The sequence below is a fragment of the Globicephala melas genome, chromosome 1 (genome assembly GCF_963455315.2).
Source record: "Globicephala melas chromosome 1, mGloMel1.2, whole genome shotgun sequence".
NCBI classification, from domain to species: domain Eukaryota; kingdom Metazoa; phylum Chordata; class Mammalia; order Artiodactyla; family Delphinidae; genus Globicephala; species Globicephala melas.
The window spans coordinates 130,309,000-130,331,270 of record NC_083314.1 but is presented as its reverse complement, the minus strand read 5'-3'; the positions used below and the strand labels follow the sequence as shown (position 1 = coordinate 130,331,270).

The window sequence follows — 22,271 nt, the reverse complement described above, 5'->3', positions numbered from 1 at the left end:
CATTTTACATTCCCACCAACAGTGTACAAGGTTTCCAATTTCTCCATAGCCTCATTGATACTTATTTTCTGTTTTTGTTTTGTTTTTTATAAAAACAAACTTTTTATAATCACCATCCTAACAGGTATGAGGCAATATCTTACTGTGGTTTGATTTGCCTTTCCCTTTCATATACCTGTTGGCCATTTGAATGTCTTCTTTGGAGAAATGTCTATTCAAGTCCTTTGCCCATTTTAAAATCAGGTTATTTGTTTTTTTGCTAGTGATTAGTGGGAGTTTGTCATATATATTGGATAGTAATCTCTTATCACATAATGTGCTTTGCAAGTATTTTCTCCCATTCCATAGGATGCCTTTTCACTCTGCTGATCATTTCCTTTGTAGTGCAGAAGCTTTTTAGTTCGATGTAGTCCCACTTGTCTATTTTTGTTTTTGTTTCCTGTTCTTTTGGTGTCATAACTAAGAAATCATTGCTAAGACAAATGTTATGAAATTTTTCTTCTATGTTTTCTTCTAAGAATCACATAATTTCTGGACTTACATTTAAGTGTTTAATCTATTTTGAGTTGATTTTTTTCTACATAGTGTAATATAAGACTCTAATTTTGCTCTTTCACATATGAATATCCAGTTTTCCCAGCACCATCTGTTGAAGAGACTATCCTTTCCCCATTGTATAGTCTTGGCACCACTGTTGAAGATCATTCGATCATACACACATGGATTTATTTAGGGGCTCTCTATGCTGTTCCACTGGTCTGTATGTCTGTCTTTATGCTAGTATCATACTGTTTTGATTGCTGTAGTTTTGTAATATGTTTTGAAGTCAGGAAGTGTGAGGCCTCCAGGTTTGTTCTTCTTTTTCAAGAGTTCTTTGGTAATTTGGAGGCTTTTGTGGTTCCATATGAATTTTAGAATTTTCTTCCTCTTTCTGCAAAAAACTCCATAGAATTTTGATAGGGATTGCATTGAACTGTAGATTTCTTTGGGTAGTATGTTCATTTTAACAATATTAAGTCTTTCAATTCACGAACACAGATATCTTTCCATTAATTTGTGTCTTCTTTAATTTCTTTTAGCAATGTTTTGTAGCTTTTAGTGTACATGTCTTTCACCTCCTTGGTTAAGTTTATTGCTAAATATTTTATTCCTCTTGATGCTATTGTCATGTAGTTAACATGTACTCCCTGATATGATGTGATTAGCAAGACACTTCACTTCTGTGGTATCCTTCCCTGAAACTCACAACCCTAGTTTAATCATAAGAAAACATCAGACGAACCTAAGTTCAGGGCCTCTATAAAATACTTGACCAGTGTTTTTTAAAACTCTCAAGATCATAAAAAACAAGGAAAGACTGAAAACTGTCACAGATTAGAGGATACTTAAAAGACAAGATGAAGAAATGCAATGTGGTATCCTGAATTGGATCCTGAAACAGAAAAATAACATTGTGTAAAGACTGGTGAAATTCAAATAAAGTCTTAGTTTAGTAGTTTTTTTGTTTTTAAGAGTCTTCTTTGACCAATCTACCTAAAATGTCATACTTCCTATGGCTTACTGTTCTCTAACCTTACCTTATCTTTTCTTTCAGCTTTGCCACTTATTGATTATGTTATATTAGCTTATTGTCTGTCTCCTCCCAATAAAATATTAGCTCCATGAGCAGGGGTGGATGGAAGTTTTATGAAACCTGAAGCTTTGTGAGTCCTTCCTAAGAAAAAAATGCAAAGTTAAACATGTAAAATAAGGTACCAAAATGGATATCTACTTAATATAAGAAACCAGAACTAACAACTTTTTAAAATTTGACAATTCACAGAAACTATATCGTTATTAATTGCTTGTCACATTTCTATCTATAATTTTTCTATACTTTTGCTGCATTTTTATTTGACTGCTTCTGTATGTAATAAAATTTTATAATTTTTTTAACACCTTTATTGGAGTATAATTGCTTTACAATGGTGTGTTCATTTCTGCTTTATAACAAAGTGAATCAGCTATACATATACATATATCCCCATATCTCCTCCCTCTTGCGTCTCCCTCCCACCCTCCCTATCCCACCTCTCTAGGTGGTCACAAAGCACCAAGCTGATCTCCCTGTGCTGTTTTTAATAGAGATAACACGAAAATAATTCAGTCTTTTTTCTGGCATGGTTTGACCAGTTTGTTATCGTTATTGGTACATGGGATTTATAAATATGCATCTTGACACCCAAACTCACTGTAGTTCTATTGCAAATACACACCCTACAAACACAGAAATTCTAATAAGTTCTATTTTGCAAGATTCCCATCAAAACAGAAAAAAAATGCATTTATAACTGTGTATACTACATTACCGAGTATTTGCCAACAAGAGAGGATTTCTGTTTTGGCTAAGTATTGATAAAACTCAAATCCTCTGCTAATAATTGTGTTGATGACTGGAAGAAGGTTTCAGAGATAGCTTCAGATTCTGTATGTTACAGATCTTGTTTCTTCATATAGCCATAAGGTTTTGAAATTGGCCACTACTGGACACATTTTATTTCACGATATGTCCTCTGGACCTGTAAATTTGTGTCACATGGTATGTAAGTAGCGCAGTAGATGGTGGGAATATTCTTGGAAGCCATTCCTACATTAAAACAACTTAACTTCATACAGAAGTGGCTGCATACCATCTATACACAACCTACTAAACCCAGACCAGATATATTCCTAATTCAATTTCTCCTTAGAAGGATTCCCAATATTACTTCTGCCACTCAGTGTCATCTGCTATGAGGGGAAATTTGATGGTAAAAAAAAAACGGAGTGGAAAGAGACAACATTCTTAACCAATTTCAGCTCAAACATCTTCTGCAAATTTTATAAAATGTATAAAATATAATCCAAGCCTTAGAAAAAGGGGCTTGAAGCTTGTTTCATCAACTTCAAGGTCCATGTCCATAAGAGTGGAGACTTTTTTTTGTTCACAGCTGTATTCTTGATACCTAGAAGAGTGTCTTACATAAAGTAGGCATATGATACATATATGTTAAAAGAGAGAAAGGCAGGAAGAGAGACAGAGGAGAAGTGGAGTAGCTCTTTGCATAATTTGGATTACAGAAGCATAATATGGCTTCTCCACATTCGGCAAAAAATAACTATCCTTAGAGTTATTTCCAAGGAAGGACAATGCATTGGGCCAAATGAGGTAGTCTAGGATACTAAACCACTCCACATAGTAATATGTCAATACAAGGAGGTGATGGGCCTGTTTGGACTCAGAAGTAGGCAGAACTATGAGATGGCCCAGGAGAAAGAGGTCCCGGATGATAACTTGAGTAGAGTCAAGAGAAGAAACTAAAGTTAAGATGGAGGGTTTACATACGTATAAAGACCCAAGGAGGCACCTCTAAGAAATGTTGGGGTACTGAAGGCTTCTCCTGATGACTTTGGAAAGGCTAAGTTGTTGATAAGTAACACAGCTGTGTGTCCATGCTGCCTCATCAATTCTACTTCGCACTGATATTCAGTAGCAACACACCAGTGTGGCGACTCTTCAGTTAGAATGTAGGAATATTTCTATAAATGCTGGTAAACAGTAACTTCCTCAGATCCTCTGAGACCTGACCTACAGCCATGGTCATCTTAGCTCCTCCTCTGAAATCCCTCAGACCTCCCCACAAACCTGCAACCAAGTCTAGGAATAATACCTTGCTTCAGCCATAAGTTTGGCCAGTGCCTGTACTGTGCTCATTATTAAATCTTCTGCATATAACCCCGGTTCTACTAAGCAGTCGACATAGCTGCATGGGAGAAATCATGAACTGAGAGGAGGCCTAGTCTCACCCTCCTGGTACCCGTGGATTAGCCTAAGAACAGAGCAATCTGTTGCTTAGATTGTTTTCCCTAGGGCTGAGCTTTCTCAGGGTAGAGCACTGAACAGATAGTTTACTTCCCCATCAAATTATGTGAGGGCATAAGCCGAGTCTGTCCTAGTCATTGCTACATTTTCAGCAACTAGCACAGTGAATGCACATAGTAAGTACTCAATAAACATTTTTTGATTAAAAGTTGAACAGTAAAGAGGAAGAAGGTAGAATCTTAAAGGTCTAGACCTGGAAATGTCATCTAAAATCTTGAGAAAAAAATCATTAGAAATGTTTTCTCGTATGCAAGTGGGAAATCTGAGGCTGGACAGGTTGAAAGTCTTGCCCAATCAACCATGTGAATTATGAATAGAACCGTTGAAAAACTCTGGCCTCTTGTATCTTCATCAGTGTTCTTTTCACTGCACTGGGCTCCCTCTCTTTGCTCCAAGAATACAAGTAACCCTGCTATAGGGCTTCCCTGGTGGCGCAGTGGTTGAGAGTCCGCCTGCCGATGCAGGGGACACGGGTTCGTGCCCCGGTCCGGGAAGATCCCACACGCCGCGGAGCGGCTGGGCCCGTGAGCCATGGCCGCTGAGCCTGCGCGTCCGGAGCCTGTGCTCCGCAACGGGAGAGGCCACAACAGTGAGAGGCCCGCGTACCGCAAGAAACAACAACAACAACAACAACAAAAAAACAAGTAACCCCGCTATGAATTTCTCATAGCATGGAGAAATTCAGAGATGATCAGTACTGTTGTCCACATAGGAAGTGGAAATTTTAAGTAAACTCCAGGATTACACAGGAAGTAATCTCATATTACAGCTGCAACTGGTCTTGCTTTCTTCCTATTCTGGGAACTGGTGGGCAGGGTGAAGTCATGAGTTTGAGCAGAGTGGGAGAGTTTGGAACAACAACCATGGAACGCGCAAAGGGAAGTCAACAGGAGTTAAATAAGAAGATTGCTGAGAGCTGAGAGAATGAGGTTGAAATTAAATAGGATGACTGTGCATGGACCTACTCAGTATGGTGCATGAATTTTCTCAGCAATGTTGGCAACGATAAAGAAATACTCAGCCCAAAACACTGATAGTGTTGAGTTTGAGAAACCCTGCCCTAGAAACATTTTAAGTGTTTAATGGCCACATGTGGCTGGCAGTTACTATATTGAACAGCACAAATATAGAACTTTTCCATCATTGGAGAACATTCTACCATACAGCTCTGGTCTAGAAGATTTTCAAGATCCTTTTTTAACCTCTGAGGTCCTAAGCAAATCAATGAAAGAAAAGAACATGATAGTAAGGATGCTAACAGAAAGAAAAATAAGGCAACAGAATGAAATAGAATTGCCTTTAGAGGCATCAATTACCAATTATTGCCACTAAACATAGAGAGTTCATATCTGAAACATACAGGCCATATTTTGATTGTTTCACACAGAGTGTAGTGTTTAGATCAAATTAATTATTGACTAAAATTAATTAAGCATGTTGACAAACTAAACACCACTTTGGAATCTACATTGTGACTACTTGTCTTACTAGTTCTGTTTTTTTTCTGTTGTCAACCCACTGCTCTAGCTACAAGTACTGTCCTACTTCTTTTTTGGGCAGAGAATATATATAATGAAGGCTTTCTTTAGAGTGAAATAGGCGGTAAGTGGGATTTACATTTAATAATATACCCCAGTTTTAATAATAAGTGGTTTTGATTCTCCCTTTGGGAATTGAAATAAAACTCCGTGTTGCTCATACCTCATCTGTGCTTAATCCTGGGCACCTGACTCCTGGAGAAAGATGAGATGTCTCTGATCTCTTTAAATATCTGAATGGCTTCCAGGCAAGAGGAGGAATGTTTAAAAAATTTATCCAACTGTAGAAATAAGAAAGTTGATTACTGATTGTCCTTGCAGTGGAGCACTGGGAATTGTTGGATGGATCCTTGGTAGATTAATTCTATAGGGGTGTGCACTTTTTTTTTTTTTTTTTTTTTTTGCGGTACACGGGCCTCTCACCATTGTGGCCTCTCCCGTTGCGGAGCACAGGCTCCCGACACGCAGGTTCAGAGGCCATGACTCACAGGCCCAGCCGCTCCGCAGCATGTGGGATCTTCGCGGACTGGGGCTCGAGCCCATGTTCCCTGCATCGGCAGGCGGACTCTCAACCACTGCGCCACCAGGGAAGCCCGGGGGTATGCACCTTTGATGGGCTTTCTACTTGTAGAAAATCAACTGTAATGCAAATGACTTGTTCACAGCAATGCAAATAAATTTTATCTGTAGAGATATAATTGATTTCCCTCTGGTGGGAAAGATAACCTCAAAATTTTAAATTCATTTCCCTATAGGATGTTAATCAGCTTTTTTTGTTTTTTTAAACACAAGTCAGTGTGTTTTTTTGTTTTTGTTTTTTTTTGGCTGTGCCGCACGGCTTTTGGGATCTTAGTTCCCCAACCAGGAATTGAACCCAGCCCCCTGGCAGTGACTGAGTCCTAACCACTAGACCGCCAGGGGATTCCCCATAGATTTTTAACTTATTATTAGTAAAGAACTTTCTGACAGTGTGTACTACCTTCCAATTGATCTTTTTTTTTTTTTCTTTTTTGTGGTACACGGGCCTCTCACTGTTGTGGCCTCTCCCGTCGCAGAGCACAGGCTCTGGACGCGCAGGCTCAGCGGCCATGGCTCACAGGCCCAGCCGCTCCGCGGCATGTGGGATCCTCCCGGACCGGGGCACGAACCCACATCCCCTGCATCAGCAGGCGGACTCCCAACCACTGCGCCACCAGGGAAGCCCCCAATTGATCCTTAAATCTACTTACCACCCAGCTCTGTGCCCTGGGAGGTTGATTTCTATGGATTACCTTGTGGGCACTGCTAACTCAGAGCTGGGACTAGAATGAGGCAAGAGAGACACCTAGGGTAACACATATAAAAAGCACTCACTCTCAGGCCCTGATAGAAAGTGCCTCCTTAAATGTGGTGCCCTAGGCACTTCTCTAGCCTCACTCTAGTCTCAGGCCTGTCTTAAACCCAGACTTCAGATTGATTTTAGCCAATAGCATTATAGTCACAAAAGCGCAAGAGGAGAGTGAGGTTCTGGTATTTATTATTACTACTGTAAGCAGAGAGGTAGGGGGTCCCCGGAGAAAGAAAACCAAGCATGGGTTTCTTGATATAAGAGAAGTCATTTTTGGTCTAAGCCATTTTGGGATCTATTTGATGCTAGCCCAGGCTATTAGACTGAGTTCCAGGACAGTGGCTCAGGACTCAAGGGAAGATTGATGACTTGCAGTTTGAATTGCTCTGGTGGTTCTCTCCCTGCCACTCCTTCCATATCCACACTCAGTGTTACATGATTGAATCGTAATCTTTGACAAGAGGCATTTTGGGAAAGTACATCGGAAAATATATGTTGGAATTTGAGGAAGCTAAAGAATAAGGTCCATTTTCCCCACCCAAATTTGGGAGTAACTGGGAAATAGATGCAGCAGGTAGTTTGATGGCAATCATAACACAGTTCAAGCTATTTGGAGAGTGTGGCTTAGGTTTGAGAGCTAAATGGACTTGTTTAGGACTGTGTCTGCTTCCCTGTCTCCAAGGATGGGATTGCCCACCCAACGGAATATTGGAGTCTGCAGAATGCACACATTTACCCCATATATTGCTGCTCCCTCTGAATTGGGTCAAAGAGGGAAGAAAAGAATCAATTCCCTAGTGTTAACAGCCTTTTAACAGATTAGTCCCATGCAGTCAAGAAACTTGGGCTAATTGCTTCCACCCCTAATGAGGCTTCTCACTCCTCGGTGGAGAAAAGTGGTGCCATGTGTAGGGCAGGAGACCATGGGCGTTACCATAGAGAAGTCCCTCTGTCCACAGGGCAACAAGAAGGGAGGGGGAATACGTGCTCTTGTCTAACTTTCCCTTACCTTTTGAATTTAATCATTAAGTTATGTTCAATCAGGGGTGTGTCTAGCACCCTTTGGAGAGGATTTTAGCAGCTATCAGGGAAGTCCTGCTCCTACCTTTATGAGATCGCTCCAGCAGTGTACCTTTTTGGATTCTCCTAGGAATATTGGTTAACAGTGTTAATTTTGTGTTCAGAAGGCTCTGAAATACACATTAATCGTTATTTAACAGAGAAGAACAAACCTGATTCTGTATTGGATCTATTCCTTTAGCTCCAACCTTTGTGCTCTGTTGCCTGCGCCTAGTCATGCTGGCTCTGCACCTTTGTAAAACAGTGTTGCCTGCAACCTGAAAACTACAGGACAGCCCATCCTCGAGGCTCTGCCTCCCTTGACCTTTATTTAAATGTGTAACACTTTTCATTTATATAAAGTTGCAAAACAGAATAACAGTTGTCTTGTTGGAGGTTTATAGGCACATCATGACCAGACCTGCCTGGGCAGCTGCAAGAACAAAGGATTATCACATCCCCTCAGTGTGCAGCAACCAGCCACATCCCCTCCACTCTTAGTATAAAAGAAGTCTGAATTCTAACTCAGGTAAGAGGCAATTTGGGACACTAGTCTGCCATCTTCTTGGTCTGCTGGCTTTCTGAATAAAGTCACTATTCCTTGCCCCAACACCTTGTCTCTCGATTTATTGACCTGTCATGCAGTGAGCAGTACAAGCTTGGACTCAGTAACAATTATGTTAATTCAATTAACTTGGAGACCATGATGTGTCAAGAGTAAAAATTTCATTTCCTATTTTATTTCCCATCTCAAATTATGGCCAGCCCATCACCAGCATAAGTCATCAGAGGCACTGTTATGAGATTAATACACTCCAATAATAAAATGCTAACACAGAAATGCCCAATTTTGAATACAACTCCCTCAACTATAAAATTTCTTGTGAGAAATTAAATTCAAAGATTAAAGTCCCAAAGAGATTGTAATAGTCTGACTTTGTTGTGGAAACAATTGTACATTGTCTTAGTGACTTACAATGTCAAAAAATTATTTTTTGATCATGTTACATGAGGCCTATGGGTTGGGTGAGGCTCTTCTGGGCTTTGCAGGATTCAGCTTGCCTTGGTTCCGAATGTCTTCTCATACTGGCACCCAGGTTCAAGGAGTGGCCACTACTTGAGACATGCTGATCTCATGGTGGAGGACAGGAGCAAGAGGGGCAACGTTGAATCATGTAAGTCATGTCTACTCACATTCTATTGGTTAAAGTAAGTCCCATGGCCAAGCCCACGTCAATGGAGTAGGGAGATACACTCCAACTATGGAGACACATGGAAAAGGTAGGGAGGAAATGAGTAATTGTGAACAAATTGAAAATATCGTAAACAAGTGTTTAAAAGTTTTGCCTTTATGAATTAAAGTCTCCAACCTCTACTTCTCTCCCATCTTTCTTACCTTCACTTCTGCCACATCTCTCTGACTTCTGCATTCCTCTGCTCCTAAGGGATCATGTGATTACCTCAGGCCCACCAATAATTCCAAATAATCTCCATATTTGAGGTCAGATGGTTAATAAACTTAAACCCATTTACAAAGTCCATTCACAACTGTATCTAGTGTTTGAAAAATAAGGATCAAGAATCGTGGAGAGACATCTTTGAAATTCTACTTACCACACTGGCTTCAATAAGAAAATAAGAAAAATTATTTTTGAACTCATTTAGTCCTGGTGCTTGTCACTGTCTTCTAGGAAGTTGGTTTATTCAAAATATCCATTCCTAGGGGTCAATTCTGGGCATTTCTTTTTTGATATGAAATTAACCTTTTTTTTTTTTTAGACTTTCAAATGTGTTGGCATAAATTTGCATGTAATATTTCCTATGATTCTTTTGCTCGCTCCTACGTCTATGGTTGTTTCTTTTCTCATTCATAATCTTATAGTGCTTTTTTTGCTCCTTTCCCTTAAATCAGGTTTGAGAAGAGCTTATCCATTTTAGTGTGTTTTAAAAACAAACACACAAAACAACAACTTTTGCTTTTATCTATTTTTTATACTGTATTTTTATTTCTAAAGTATTTTTAATGTTTATCTGTATTAATGTCTTACTCATAATTGCTTTTGGTTTGCTTTATATGTTTTCTGTTTTCCAAAATAAGAACCTCGGGATCATTTTCACTGAACTCTTTTCACTAAGAAGAAAGAAAGAGGAAGAAGGAAGAAGGTAGAAATGAAGAAGAAGGAGGAGGAGGAGGAGGGGGACGGGAGGATGGGAAGGAGGAGAAGGGTGAGAGAGAGGAAAGAAAAATAAGACCTACACTTTTCTTTTAACCAGCTTTTGCTGTTGTTCCATAAGCTTTGAAATGAAGTGGCTTCCTTTTCATTATTTTTCACTTTATAGTTTGAGTTTTGATTTCTTCTTTATCCTTTCTTTATTTTTAAATAGTTAATATATTTGGATTCTGTTTAATTTTGATTTCTTTTTATTGGGTTATTTTTTTAAAAGGTCTCTACATTCATTTAAAAAAAAAGTTAAGTGTTTTTGTGTAGCCTCGCACATAATCCATTTTCTATGGACAAAGTCAAAAATTTATTTTCTCTGTTTCAAAGAAACAATGAAACGGGGTTTATATCCACTACATCAATTTTATTAATTGCATTATATAATTACTCCATATTCATACTTCTTTTTTACCTGTTTAACTCTGAAAGAGGTGAATTGAGGTCTTCCACAATAATTTTATGTTTTTTAAGTTCTCCTGAGATTTCCAATAGCCTTTGCTTTATATAACTAACTGTTCTGTTGTTTGGTACATATATAGTGCACCAAAGATGCTGTTATATCTTTTTCAGATATTGTGTTTTCATTATTACATAAGGCATAAGGTCCTTCTTTGTCTTATTTATTGTTTCTAATCCTAAATTTTAACGTCTGATATTAATAATGCCACTCCAATCTCTTTTTGTTTCATTAGTCTGATATCTCCATCTTCACTCCTTTATTTTCAAGCTTTCTTTATTGCTTTAATGATATTTCTTATAAACAGTATACAGTCATCCGTTTGTATCCACAGGGGATTGGTTCCAAGGCCCCCAACAGATACCAAAATCCATCATGCTCAAGTTCCTTATATAAAATGGAGTAGTATTTGTATAAAACCTATACACATCCTCCCATATACTTTAAATAATCTCTAGATCACTTATAATACCTAATACAATGTAAATGCTATGTAAATATTTATAAATACAGTGTAAATGTAACTAGTTGCTGGTTCTAGGCAAATTCAAGTTTTGGTTTTTGGTATTTTCCAGAATTCTTTTTTTTTTTGGACTACTTTCTATCTGTGGTTGGTTGAATCCACAGATGTAGAACTCATGGATACAGAGAGCTGATTGTATAGTTAAGTGTTATTTTTAACTCAGTCTGAGAGTCTCTGTTTCTTAAAGAGAAAATTCAACCAGTTCAAATGTAGTATGACAGATACTTGATATCAATGTTTTTATGATATTATGTTTGTTCTTTCTCATTTTCCATACATTTTTTAATTAATTCCATTTCTCCTTATTTTGGAAGTCTTCTTATATTTTCTATTCAGGTAACAGTTAACTCTTCTATCAATCCAGATTACAATTGAGAGTAATACATACAACCAGTGTTTTATAACAAATAGTGTAATGAGTGTGTGTGGGGGGGTGTCCGTGCTGCACTTGAATCAACTTAAGTGCTTTTATTATTTTTCTTGTCAAATTATCCCTGTCTCCTCTAGCATCTTTAACTGTTCTATTTATTTAATAGCTGATTGCTGAATGAGCAGGACTTGGCAGGATAAGCAAACAGGAAAAAACTTTATTTTTTCAGATTTTTTTCTGACTGTTAATCCTACAAAATTACTATGTTTGCTTATTCCTCCCCATCCCTAGGTGAAACCTCTGGCAAGTCTCATAATTTTGCCCTTTTCTCCATTACATCCTGCCTGGCTGGCCACCGTCTACTTGCTGTGCCCCTTTAGATGGCTTGTTGTTTTTCTTAGTTGGCTCAGGGAAGCTCAGGTCTGTTTTTTGCAATATCTAGTGACCACAGTTGTGTAAATGGTAGAAGGTAAAATCCTGCCCATTATGGACTGGTACTATAAGAGCAAGCAGAACACGACCTCTGTTGAGGCATCTGAAGGAAAATTCATGGACCTCTGACTTCCCAGTTTGTTCATAGGTTCACAGTTTCCTTGTTGGTCTCCTGGGGACCAATGAGACCAGGAACACGTACTTACACAGGACCAAAGACAACCTTTCCCTGGGTAATCCACAGATCCCAAATGCTAGCTAGTCCCTGGATACAGCACAACTTCCATTATTACCTTCTAACTCAGAGACTGGTTTCTAGGGCCATATTCAGATCTCAGCATCAGAATAGAAACCATGTCTAATCTTGCACCCCACGTCTTGCAGATGCCAGCATCTATTTGGCTGAGGAGATAATAGATTAAATCTGAGAGTGGAAGAGAAAGGTGCTGAGTTTATGTCACCATCTTCCCAGAATCCACTGCTCCCTGCTGTCCAGCTATGTCAATGGCCAATCTCAGCCAAATGGAATTTTTACGTTGATTTAGTGCCTTTCTAAAGGATAAAACTCACAAGTTCCAGCAGAAACTTCCAAAAATAACATACAAAATCCTCAGTTCTAATTTGAGTCTACTTTGGGCTGAAGTCTGGACACTGATTGTAGTTAGGTTTAGCATTTAATTTAGAAAAGATGGTAGTAAGACACTTGGGGGAACATCTTTTAAGATGTTATGCTTACACTAAGAGCAGGAGAAAGGATGGGAATAAAAAGGGAAATTTAAATGAATGCTTACCATACTCAAGATACTCCACACTGTTGTTTTAATCTTAAAAATGATAATACAGTAAAATAAGGTATTGTTGTCTTCATCTTAAGGCAGGGATACGGAAAAGTGAGACTCAGTTTACATTATTTGCCCAAGTTTACTCATAACTGCCCAAACCCAGGGCCTACACCTGTTTCTCTTGTACTGAATATCAGGAAACCCTACCGTCATTACTTGGGCTATTATTAGGTATATTTTCTCTTTCTTGTCATTTTTATTGTTAGTGGTTAAGAAGAGTCTGTGTTTTCTCTTCTGAGCCAGCAGGGTAGTTAGGGAAACTATTTTGCTTTGCAGTGAGCAGGGGAGGAGTGAATATGGGGGTGGGGTAGAGGTAGGGGGAGAGTGGATAAGAGCAAGTAAAGAGAGCAAGAGGGTCAATCCCTGTTTTCTGGAAAGAAAGAAAGAGGACTTCATGACTTTGAGTTGCTGCAGCTGCTGCTTCTCCTCCCCAGCCAGTAACAAAAAGAAAGGTAAAGAGCCAGGGAAAGCTTGTGTGTTTCCACCCTACTACTTCCTACATACCTGAACCCACCACCTTATCTTGAACCCTTTTTCTCTTGCTCTTCCCTCATTTACAAAGTCTCCAGTTACACTATCTTTCCTTCATCTCCATTTTCTCTACTTGTCATCCTATTTGAGAGCCAAAATCTGCCTCTACTGTGAAAAGATGTCCAAGAGTAACACTGATGACGCACAATAAAGAAAACCTCCAGTCAGTGGAAACAGAGAAGCCTGAACAAGTTTACCTCCTTACCCTGGAAAGTTTCCAAAAGACCTCCAAAACCTTCCTTTAACTGAAATGCTTCTAATTAACCTACTTCTCCTCAAGTACTAACAGTTAAGATTTTTTTTTTTCAAAGTCCTTAAACTAGCGGATTGCCAATGAACTCTTCAAATGCAACTTGTTTCTAAGGTGAATTCCGTCTTTATAGTGTTTGGGTTCACGAGAAGTTAATGAGTAGATAAAATAGCAATATAATAATATATTTAGAACTTTTAATCCTTTAAGGATTTGCTGCCAAAATTATTTATCTTATTAAAGATAAATTATTCTTTTAAATTATTTAGCAATTCAGAAAAAAGTCAAAGTTATACTTGGTAAAGGCATTATATAGTAAAGAAGTTCCAATGTTTACTAACAAAAAGGTATTTGAAATTTTACAAAGTCTTTTAATTGCATGAATTGCTAATGTAATACTGGTTTCTAATGATTATCCAAAATGCTGCTACAACGATTAATTCCACATGCATCAAGTTAATGGTATATTTGTCTTGTTTGATATCCAATTATGGAGCAAGGTTATTGATGTTATTTGGCTTCCGACAGCAAATTTCCAGAGTCAGTCTGTGCCATTCTTGGTCCTGAATCTACTTTACTGCAGGAATGCTGATGATTGAGGGATCTAATTGAGATAAGAGAAATTCCTGAACTAGTTCCTCTTGTTGATCATTATTTCCTAATTTTGTCCTCTTATTTACTAAAAATAGTATACCACTGTTGGTTTGTAATTCCAATTTCTATACTTTGTTTTCTTCTACCATCCACTAGAACATTACCATTTAGACAAGGATTTCTTCTGTGATCTTGGAACTTTATTTGCTTCCTGTTACCCAAATTTTGCTGTATAAACAATATTTTATGAGGTGCTTAATTTTTACTTGACAAGTTTAACAAATCATCCAATGGTGTTACATTATTTATTTTATGGACTTTGAGTATATTTTTTGAAGGCTTTGAGCAATATTTGACAGGCGAGGCACTCAATTTGCTCATTATTTTTACTGTAGAAAACGTTTTTTCAAATTTGCCGTTTTAGCACTCATTTCTTGAATAACAGTTTTATCAAGGAAACCCACAGATTTTTTTGTTAGGCTGGAAAAAGTCTGTGAAAAGTTATAAAGTTTATTCCAAGATACGTTTTCAAATATCTGCTTGCTAGTTTTCTTCCTTAGTTTATCATCTACAACTCTACGGCTTACTTCAAAAGATACTGCTTGTATAGCTTTCTTCTGTGTTGTAGGCAGAGTTATTTTGGGTTTGGAAGGAGTAGTAAATTGACCTCTAGCTACAGATTTGAGCATTCCACAATTTCTTTCTAAAACAATATTTGATCTTTTATATGGGTAACCATTCCCATTTTCCATAGAATGGGGAGGAAGCCTGTTTTTTGTCAAAAGTAACATTTGTACATATCCAGTCTCATGGAAAATTATGGGATTTGTATCATTTTCTTCCTGTGGATTAAAGAAGAGAGTATTTGTCATCAGTCTATTGAGGCAAGAAGGCTATAATTTTTAAAACATGAAAATAAAATCGTAAAGTATTCTAGAAATACTAGAATACTACATACTAGAAATGACTACATAGAAGTTTTTAATATAAACAATAATGGTATTTAAACATACAAAAAAGATGTCCTTGTATGTGACACACTTCTTTCTCTTGACACTCTGTTCAGATGTTAGGAGTAAAATCTGAACTTTTGGCCTCCTAAAACCCTTTTTGAAATAGAGTGAGATATAAAGTCTTTATGTTTGGTGTTGTCACTGGGAAATATGATAGTTGGTGGGATGGAACATTGTTCTGTCATTTCTTAGGTTTCCATGTCCAGAAATAAGCAGCATACCAAAAAATGGATTGAGTCAAAAATCAAAAGAAATATAACTGATTATAAGCCAAAATTACAGTCTGAGTATCCTAGTAAGTTCAGACAGTGGAAAATTTTCTTTAAAATAATTATATTCATTACTATACCCCAACATTTAGCACAATACTTAGTCCAATAAAAAGTGCTCAATATATATCTGTGGAATAAAATAGCCGAAGTAATAGATTGACTTAAAAATAGATTACTTTTATCACAGTAGTAGCAAAATCTGTATGTATGAGCTACTCACTGAACTCTTTTCCACATTTCCATTGTAAGGAAAAAAGATTAACTCCACAGAAACTCATCAAATATGAGTAGAACTAGTACTTAGTCTGTAAACTTTAAGTCAATGATTGCTACTTTTCTTTTAGAAATATAATTAATGAAGTAAGAAATTAGGATCATCTCATTGTATATTAGTGTCCTTAGTGTGAAAGGCATATTAATGCATACGATCACTGAAAAAATTACAAAAGATCTAGTTTTGCAATCCACTGGTGATGCCCATGTTACCTATTTAGTGATAGGAGTAGCGGTCTGTCAAATTTTTGGTCTGTCTAATCAATACCTTAGGGAATTTTCCACCTTCCGAGTCAAAGTACACTTAGGTAGAGGCAAAAACTCACTTTATCAGCCTCGCTTGAGGTTAGGGCGTAGGTGTGTGACCTAGGCTCTGCCACTCAGACACACCTAAGACAGTCTTCAGTTCAGAAAAAGCAAGCATTTTGAAAAGTAGGCACTGTGAAAACTATTCTAGTGAGGATGGTGGTAGATATATCTAGCGGAAGGGCAGCACTGGCAAAGATCTTAGAAACAGTGTCCCCTGCCCAGAGTCAGAGTTGTAAACTTTTATCTGTGACAACAGCATGGGCCCCAGTGGAGCAACGTGGGGCTGTAACAGGGTTAGTCCTGATTGGAGAGCTTTCAAGCCAGATTGTCTCTCCAGCATCCCAGAGACTCTGAGCTACCAGATGGCCTTTGATAAATGTATTTTCTGGTTGAAATAGTTAAAATAGATTGATAGAAAAGTGAAACATAATCCAGTCATTAAAAAAATACCATCTTTATATTTCTTTTATAATCAAGAAAATTTGATAAATCGTTCTTTATAAAGAAAAACACAAAATTTTCAGCTGGTGCAGAGGAATCCCCAGATTTGGGGTGGAGGTTCTAAAAAGAACACTAAGAACTTGTGTTGTTGTCACTTCAGAATATGAAGCCAAGAGGGAAGGAGAATTTATCAAAGATTCTGGGCACTGGAGTATGACATTCCCACAAGGAGTAATAATACACATTTTTACTGAACAGTAGTAGATGTTTTTATTACCGTGTAAGAAGTTGCTGTCTTTGCTGGACTAATGTCGATTATCTTGGCATTTGACTTTTTCAGTTCATCCTCAAAGCACAAGGGGGGCAAGCTTTTCTTTCTTACTGAATACTCATTTAATTGATCATTTCTGATGGATTTATTGTCTTTTGTACTAAAATCATTCATCTCTGGAGGAGATTCTATTCTGAAAATGAACACAAGTTCAGCATAAATGTTTATAGGGCTGATTTCAGCTTGTCTGTTCTTGTCTGCCTTTCCCATTCCTCAACGTCATTACTGCTATAGAACAAACGTATGGACACCAAGGGGGGAAAGCGGGGGCATGGGGTGGGTGGGATGAATTGGGATTGACATATATACACTAATATGTATAAAATAGATAACTAATTAGAACCTGCTGTATAGCACAGGGAACTCCACTTCATTGTACAGTAGAAACTAACAGAACATTGTAAAACAGCTATACCCCAATTAAAAAAAAAATCACTACTGCTAACATCTCCCTCAAACCCTCTGCCATACTTTCAACCTGACAAGACCATCCTTTCCTGCTTGGTTTGTGGGGGAAAATAGCAAAAGCAGGGGTGGAAGCAAGACCGTAGTATGTGTGCCTCTTTGGTTTTTGAGTGGAGAGGAAGTATATTATGTAGGTTGAGGAGAACAACAAAGGAAGAGAGATATATTTGCCACATCCTTTGTTGAGATTCTGGGATGAAAGTGCTTTGCAGGGCAGCTTCCTGCCAACACAGGGTGACCCTAGCTTTGTTATCAGGATGAAATGGTGTGGTTAGGCAGAGAGAGGATATAGTTTTCATTCCAGATCTCCCTTGGTCCACACGTGACATGGACACTGAGATTAGGCTTGCAACAAGCTTGTCATTGCAGGGGTGCAGTGACCCATAGCAAAGGCTTGACTTGGGTGAGGTATAAATAGACGGTCTAAGAAGAGATGAAGACATGACAAGAACTAAATGAGTTCTACCATACTAGTGATAGTTGAGAGTGGACCCTATCCAGGTTCACAGAGAACAGACTATGTGTTCATGAAGCACAAATGTCAGTAGCCACAGAACATCTAGGAATGAGGTCAGCAGTACAAGGGCACTGACCAAGATCCCTGGCCAAGTACCTTTTCCTCAATGTCACAAAGTCCAGTGAGCGCCTCACTCATATACTAAGACACCATGGTAGAAAGAAACAGAAAGACTGTGTTAAGCCTAAAGAGGCTGTGCATTTTTACTCCAAACAAAGTTTAAAACACAATGGATTAATATGAATTTTTTTCATTACACAGGGTTTGAGGATCTCATGAGAAGTATCAGAACTATATAAAAATAAAAAGCTACCTTTTTTTCACATCCATGTTGTAGTGTAATTAAATTTGTATCTACTATAAAAATGCAATTGTATTCTCTCCATTCATTTTTCATTGTCTTCCTCTCCATTTGACTGTGAACTTGCAGCAGATAGAGCATGTGCTCAAGGTCTGAATGTGACCTTGTGTCACATGTGTATGACCTTGTCTGAATGTGAATGTGACTAGCTGAGCAGTCTTAGAACGGTCATTGGATTGTAGTACGGGCCTAGATGTCCATAATAAGACAGAATAAATTCATTCTGGTCTACAAGAAAATAAAAGGCAGAACTCTTCTTCTTAGAAACATCTTTGAACAAAATAAAATTAAAAAAATTAAATAAATTACCTTTTATTAACTTAATCTTCTAAGTGACCAACCAAATCAAATGATCCCCTAGGTTTTTTTTTTCAGTTTGAGCTGAAATTATAAAAGATTTTCACAAAAGACACATATATATTATGGCATTTAGAAAATACTTTGTATAAAATATTTTTCAATGTAAAATAACATGGAAAGTACTTGGTATTGTGCTTGATCTGTAGTAGCTATTCAGTAAAAACTTCTCTTTTTTTTTTTGCAGTACGCGGGCCTCTCACTGTTGTGGCCTCTCCCGTTGTGGAGCACAGGCTCAGCAGCCATGGCTCACAGGCCTAGTTGCTCCGCGGCATGTGGGATCCTCCCAGACCGGGACACGAACCCATGTCCCCTGCATTGGCAGGCGGACTCTCAACCACTGCATCACCAGGGAAGCCCAGTAAAAACTTCTTAAGTGAACAAGATAGAACTGGAAAAGACTGAGATCAAGGATCTAATGTTTGGCTAACATAAAACTGGTCTTGGGGGATTTTTGTTGAAGAAAGGCATTCCCAAATCTCTCTAAAATGTAAAGTCATCATTAGCCAGTAGGAAGCCTCAAATGGTTAAACACTTGGTATGGAGAGAGGTCAGTTAGCACATGCCAAACAGACTTTGCCACCTGGCATGAATAAAGTGTCCAGGGCAGAACTCTTCCAAATATGCCTGCTGGCCACTCCAGCATTTCTCTACTTTCTTAAACATGTTCCCAGACACACATGCTGTTGGCAATAAATTCAGTTTTTTTCTTATCCTCAAGTAGTTTGTATCTTAGTGCAATGTTTCCCAACCTTTTCCACATAATGACAAACATATTAGTTAATAGTCTTTGTTCAGTACACTGAGATAAACACTTGAGAACACTTGTAGCCTGGCTACCATGGGGCCAACTCCACAGTTTTGAAGGTTGAAGGATCAGCATTTCAGCACACCTATAACCCTCTCTGAGCACAAAATTACCACAGTTTATTGGTTAGGAAGCTCTGCTCTAGAGAGAGGAAATAGTCAAAAGACAAACAAACCAACCAACAAAACATATATATAAAATAATTTCAACTACTTGTAAGTATTACAGAAAAATATAAACATAATACTTCATCTAAGGTGGCTATGGGAGACCTCTCTCAGAAGGGGATATTTGAGTTGAAATCTGAGAAAGGGAAGGAGACAGCCAGGTGAAGAGCTGGGGGAATAGCAAGTGTAAAGGTCTGAGTATGAAACCAGCTTGGAATGCTCACTGGAAGGCCAGTGTTGCTGGAGTGCAGTGATGAGGAGAGTGGAGTAAGATGAGATGAGACAGGTGTCAGGGGCCAAAACATATAAGGGCACACGTAGAACAGCCCGCCACTGCTATCAAGGAACATTTCAGAGAAGATGTGACATCTGAGTAGAACTTAAAGGATAATGCGTTAAAAAGAGGGTTGCCTACTTAAGAGTCTTTTTTCCCCCTTTTTTGCTAACAGAACTCCGATCCTATTCATTTTTCTCCAAGCAACCCTGTCCTCCAAGGGAGGCTGAGCGCCTTCCTAAATCAAGGGAATGAACCTGGAATAATCTAAGCCTGTGCTTTTCAAAATGTGAGCTACAACCCATCAATTTAGACAATAATCAATTTAGCATCTCCTGACCAACATTTTAAAAAGTAGAATAGAATAGAGTGTATCACATAGATCCTTAGTAACAATTGTTCAAAACACTAAAATACTGCAATCAATTTCAACTAACAGAAAGACAAATAATTAGGGGTCTATGAATCTGAATCTTCTGCTCCACAGACAGATAGATTGATAGATACATATAGATATTGATATAGATATCAATCATTGTGATATAAAAAGTATTTCATACTGTGGGTTGTGTTAAAAGCTGATAATGATTTACTGGTTTTTAGATATGAGTGTATGAAGCTATTCTAGCCAAAGAGACACCAGGGGAGGTCTGCTGGAGGGCTTTGGGGAGCATTTTCCTCATTCTTACAAAAGGGTCAAAGAGGGACTTCCCTGGTGGTCCAGTGATAAAGAATCTGCCTCACAAGGTAGGGGACGCAGGTTCCATCCCTCGTCAGGGAACTAAGATCCCACATGCCACAGTGCAACTAAGCCAGTGTGCCACAGCTACTGAGCTTGCACACCTCGACTAGAGCCCGTGTGCTGCAAACTACAGAGCCCTTGAGCCCTGGAGCCTGTGCACCACAACTAGAGAGAGAAAACCCGCATACCACAACTAGAGAGAAGTCCACGCACCACAAGGAAGAGCCTGCATGCCGCAACGAAAGATCCCACATGCCTCAATGAAGATCCTGCGTTCCAACTAAGACCCCACGCAGCCAAAAATAATAAAATAAATCTTTAAAAGAAAAAAAGGGTCAAAGAGCTTTTCTCCTTTTCAGTGGGTGCTGTTACCAGTTATCTTCAATAGTGGTCACCATCTTGTACAGCAAGGCTAGGAGGACAAGCTAGTTGCTGAGACAGTAGAGGCAAGTTGAGGAAAGATGGAGAAGCTGGATATTTGATGGCATCATTAAACCCCTGAATTAACCTGGAGCTGCCTTACTGATGGACTTCTTGTTATTTGAGATTATAAATATCTTTTTTGTCTAAATCATATGTAGTTAGTTTTCTTTTAATTGCAGCTAAAAGTGTCCCAACTATTCAAGATGAATAGGAATCTATCAGGAGAAGTATGTTCTGAGCATAAAGAACAGAGTGGGTCAATCACACAGTAGTTGGAATAAACTGTTTGCTGTGATTAGACTCAGTATAAGCAAAGGACAGAATAGACGACTGGAAAGATATTATATGCCATACTAAGGAATCTAAGCTTTACCATTTTTGTTATAGAGTCTTCAGATGTTATTAAGTAGTGAAATAATGTGGTAATATGATTAGATACTGATATTCCTTGGCTAAAGATTTTCTTAATGCCTATATCTTGAAGTTAGATGCAGTTAATTTTCAGTTACTTCAATATAAACACACAATGTGTATACCTGTAAATAGAGTCTTTTTCATTCTTATAAGCATTAGACTGAATGCTGGGTGCAGGAGAAAAGATTGTAGATCCCAATGTTCTTCTACGTTGTTGTTGTCTATGCTGTGAATACAGTTCATGGAAGGGTTTAGCATGTTCTTCCTAAACATAAAGAAAAGGGGAAACTATCTTAGAAATTATTTTTTCCATGTCAATATTGTAAATAATTTATACTTGATTATTCATATTTGGAATAGCTAATTATGATAACTAACAGCTGACTAGATCTTTAAATAATTTCAAATATAATGATTATTTAATCCTCAAAAAAAAATCCCTATGAAATAGATGTTATTACCACTTCTTAGATGAGGGAACACGTCTACAGAAATTTAAAAATTTGCCTATGCTCGCACTTTTTACTAAATTTTATTTTCTTTGTCTCTAAAACTTAGCCATTATTTTCATATAAAATGTATTTCTCCAAATGCAGAGAAAGTCTAAAGTTTAAGTACTGAGAAAAAAAAGCCCTCTTGGTTTAAACAGAAACTTTACTGTCTCATACACAGAGCAGGTACAGCAGAATAGTTCTGAGTAAAGGGGGAGAAACTGGAAAAAAGTGATCCAGCTTTACCTAGTGTCTCAGACTGTCCCTGTATATTTCTATTTAAATATAATTATTTAGATACCCAAAATAAACATGCATATGTAAGTATAAACTGCGTAACTTGTGACTGTCCATCAACCAACCAAACAAATATTTGTTTAGTACCTACAATTTTTTTTCACACTAGGAACAGAATATATTTCATTCTGGATAATATGAGATAAAAATTTTAAATATGACAAAAATCCAGGCCATAAAGAATTCACATTCTAAATATATATGATTAGCATACATGAGTCATTGGCAAATAATGTAATAAGATAATATCACTAAGAACCAAAGCAATCA

General features: G+C 37.9%; 1 protein-coding gene across 1 annotated transcript in view; it reads right to left on the bottom strand.

Annotated features, from left to right (window-relative positions):
• Positions 1-14,245: 14,245 nt before the first annotated feature.
• The window catches only part of C1H1orf141 (chromosome 1 C1orf141 homolog), a 39,887-nt gene continuing 31,861 nt past the window's right edge, over positions 14,246-22,271 (bottom strand). The window contains 4 exon segments of the mRNA XM_060287815.1: positions 14,246-14,465; positions 14,468-14,888; positions 16,632-16,785; positions 21,336-21,474. Of these exon segments, the coding sequence (XP_060143798.1) occupies positions 14,302-14,465; positions 14,468-14,888; positions 16,632-16,785; positions 21,336-21,474 (878 nt within the window). The 3' untranslated portion in view covers positions 14,246-14,301.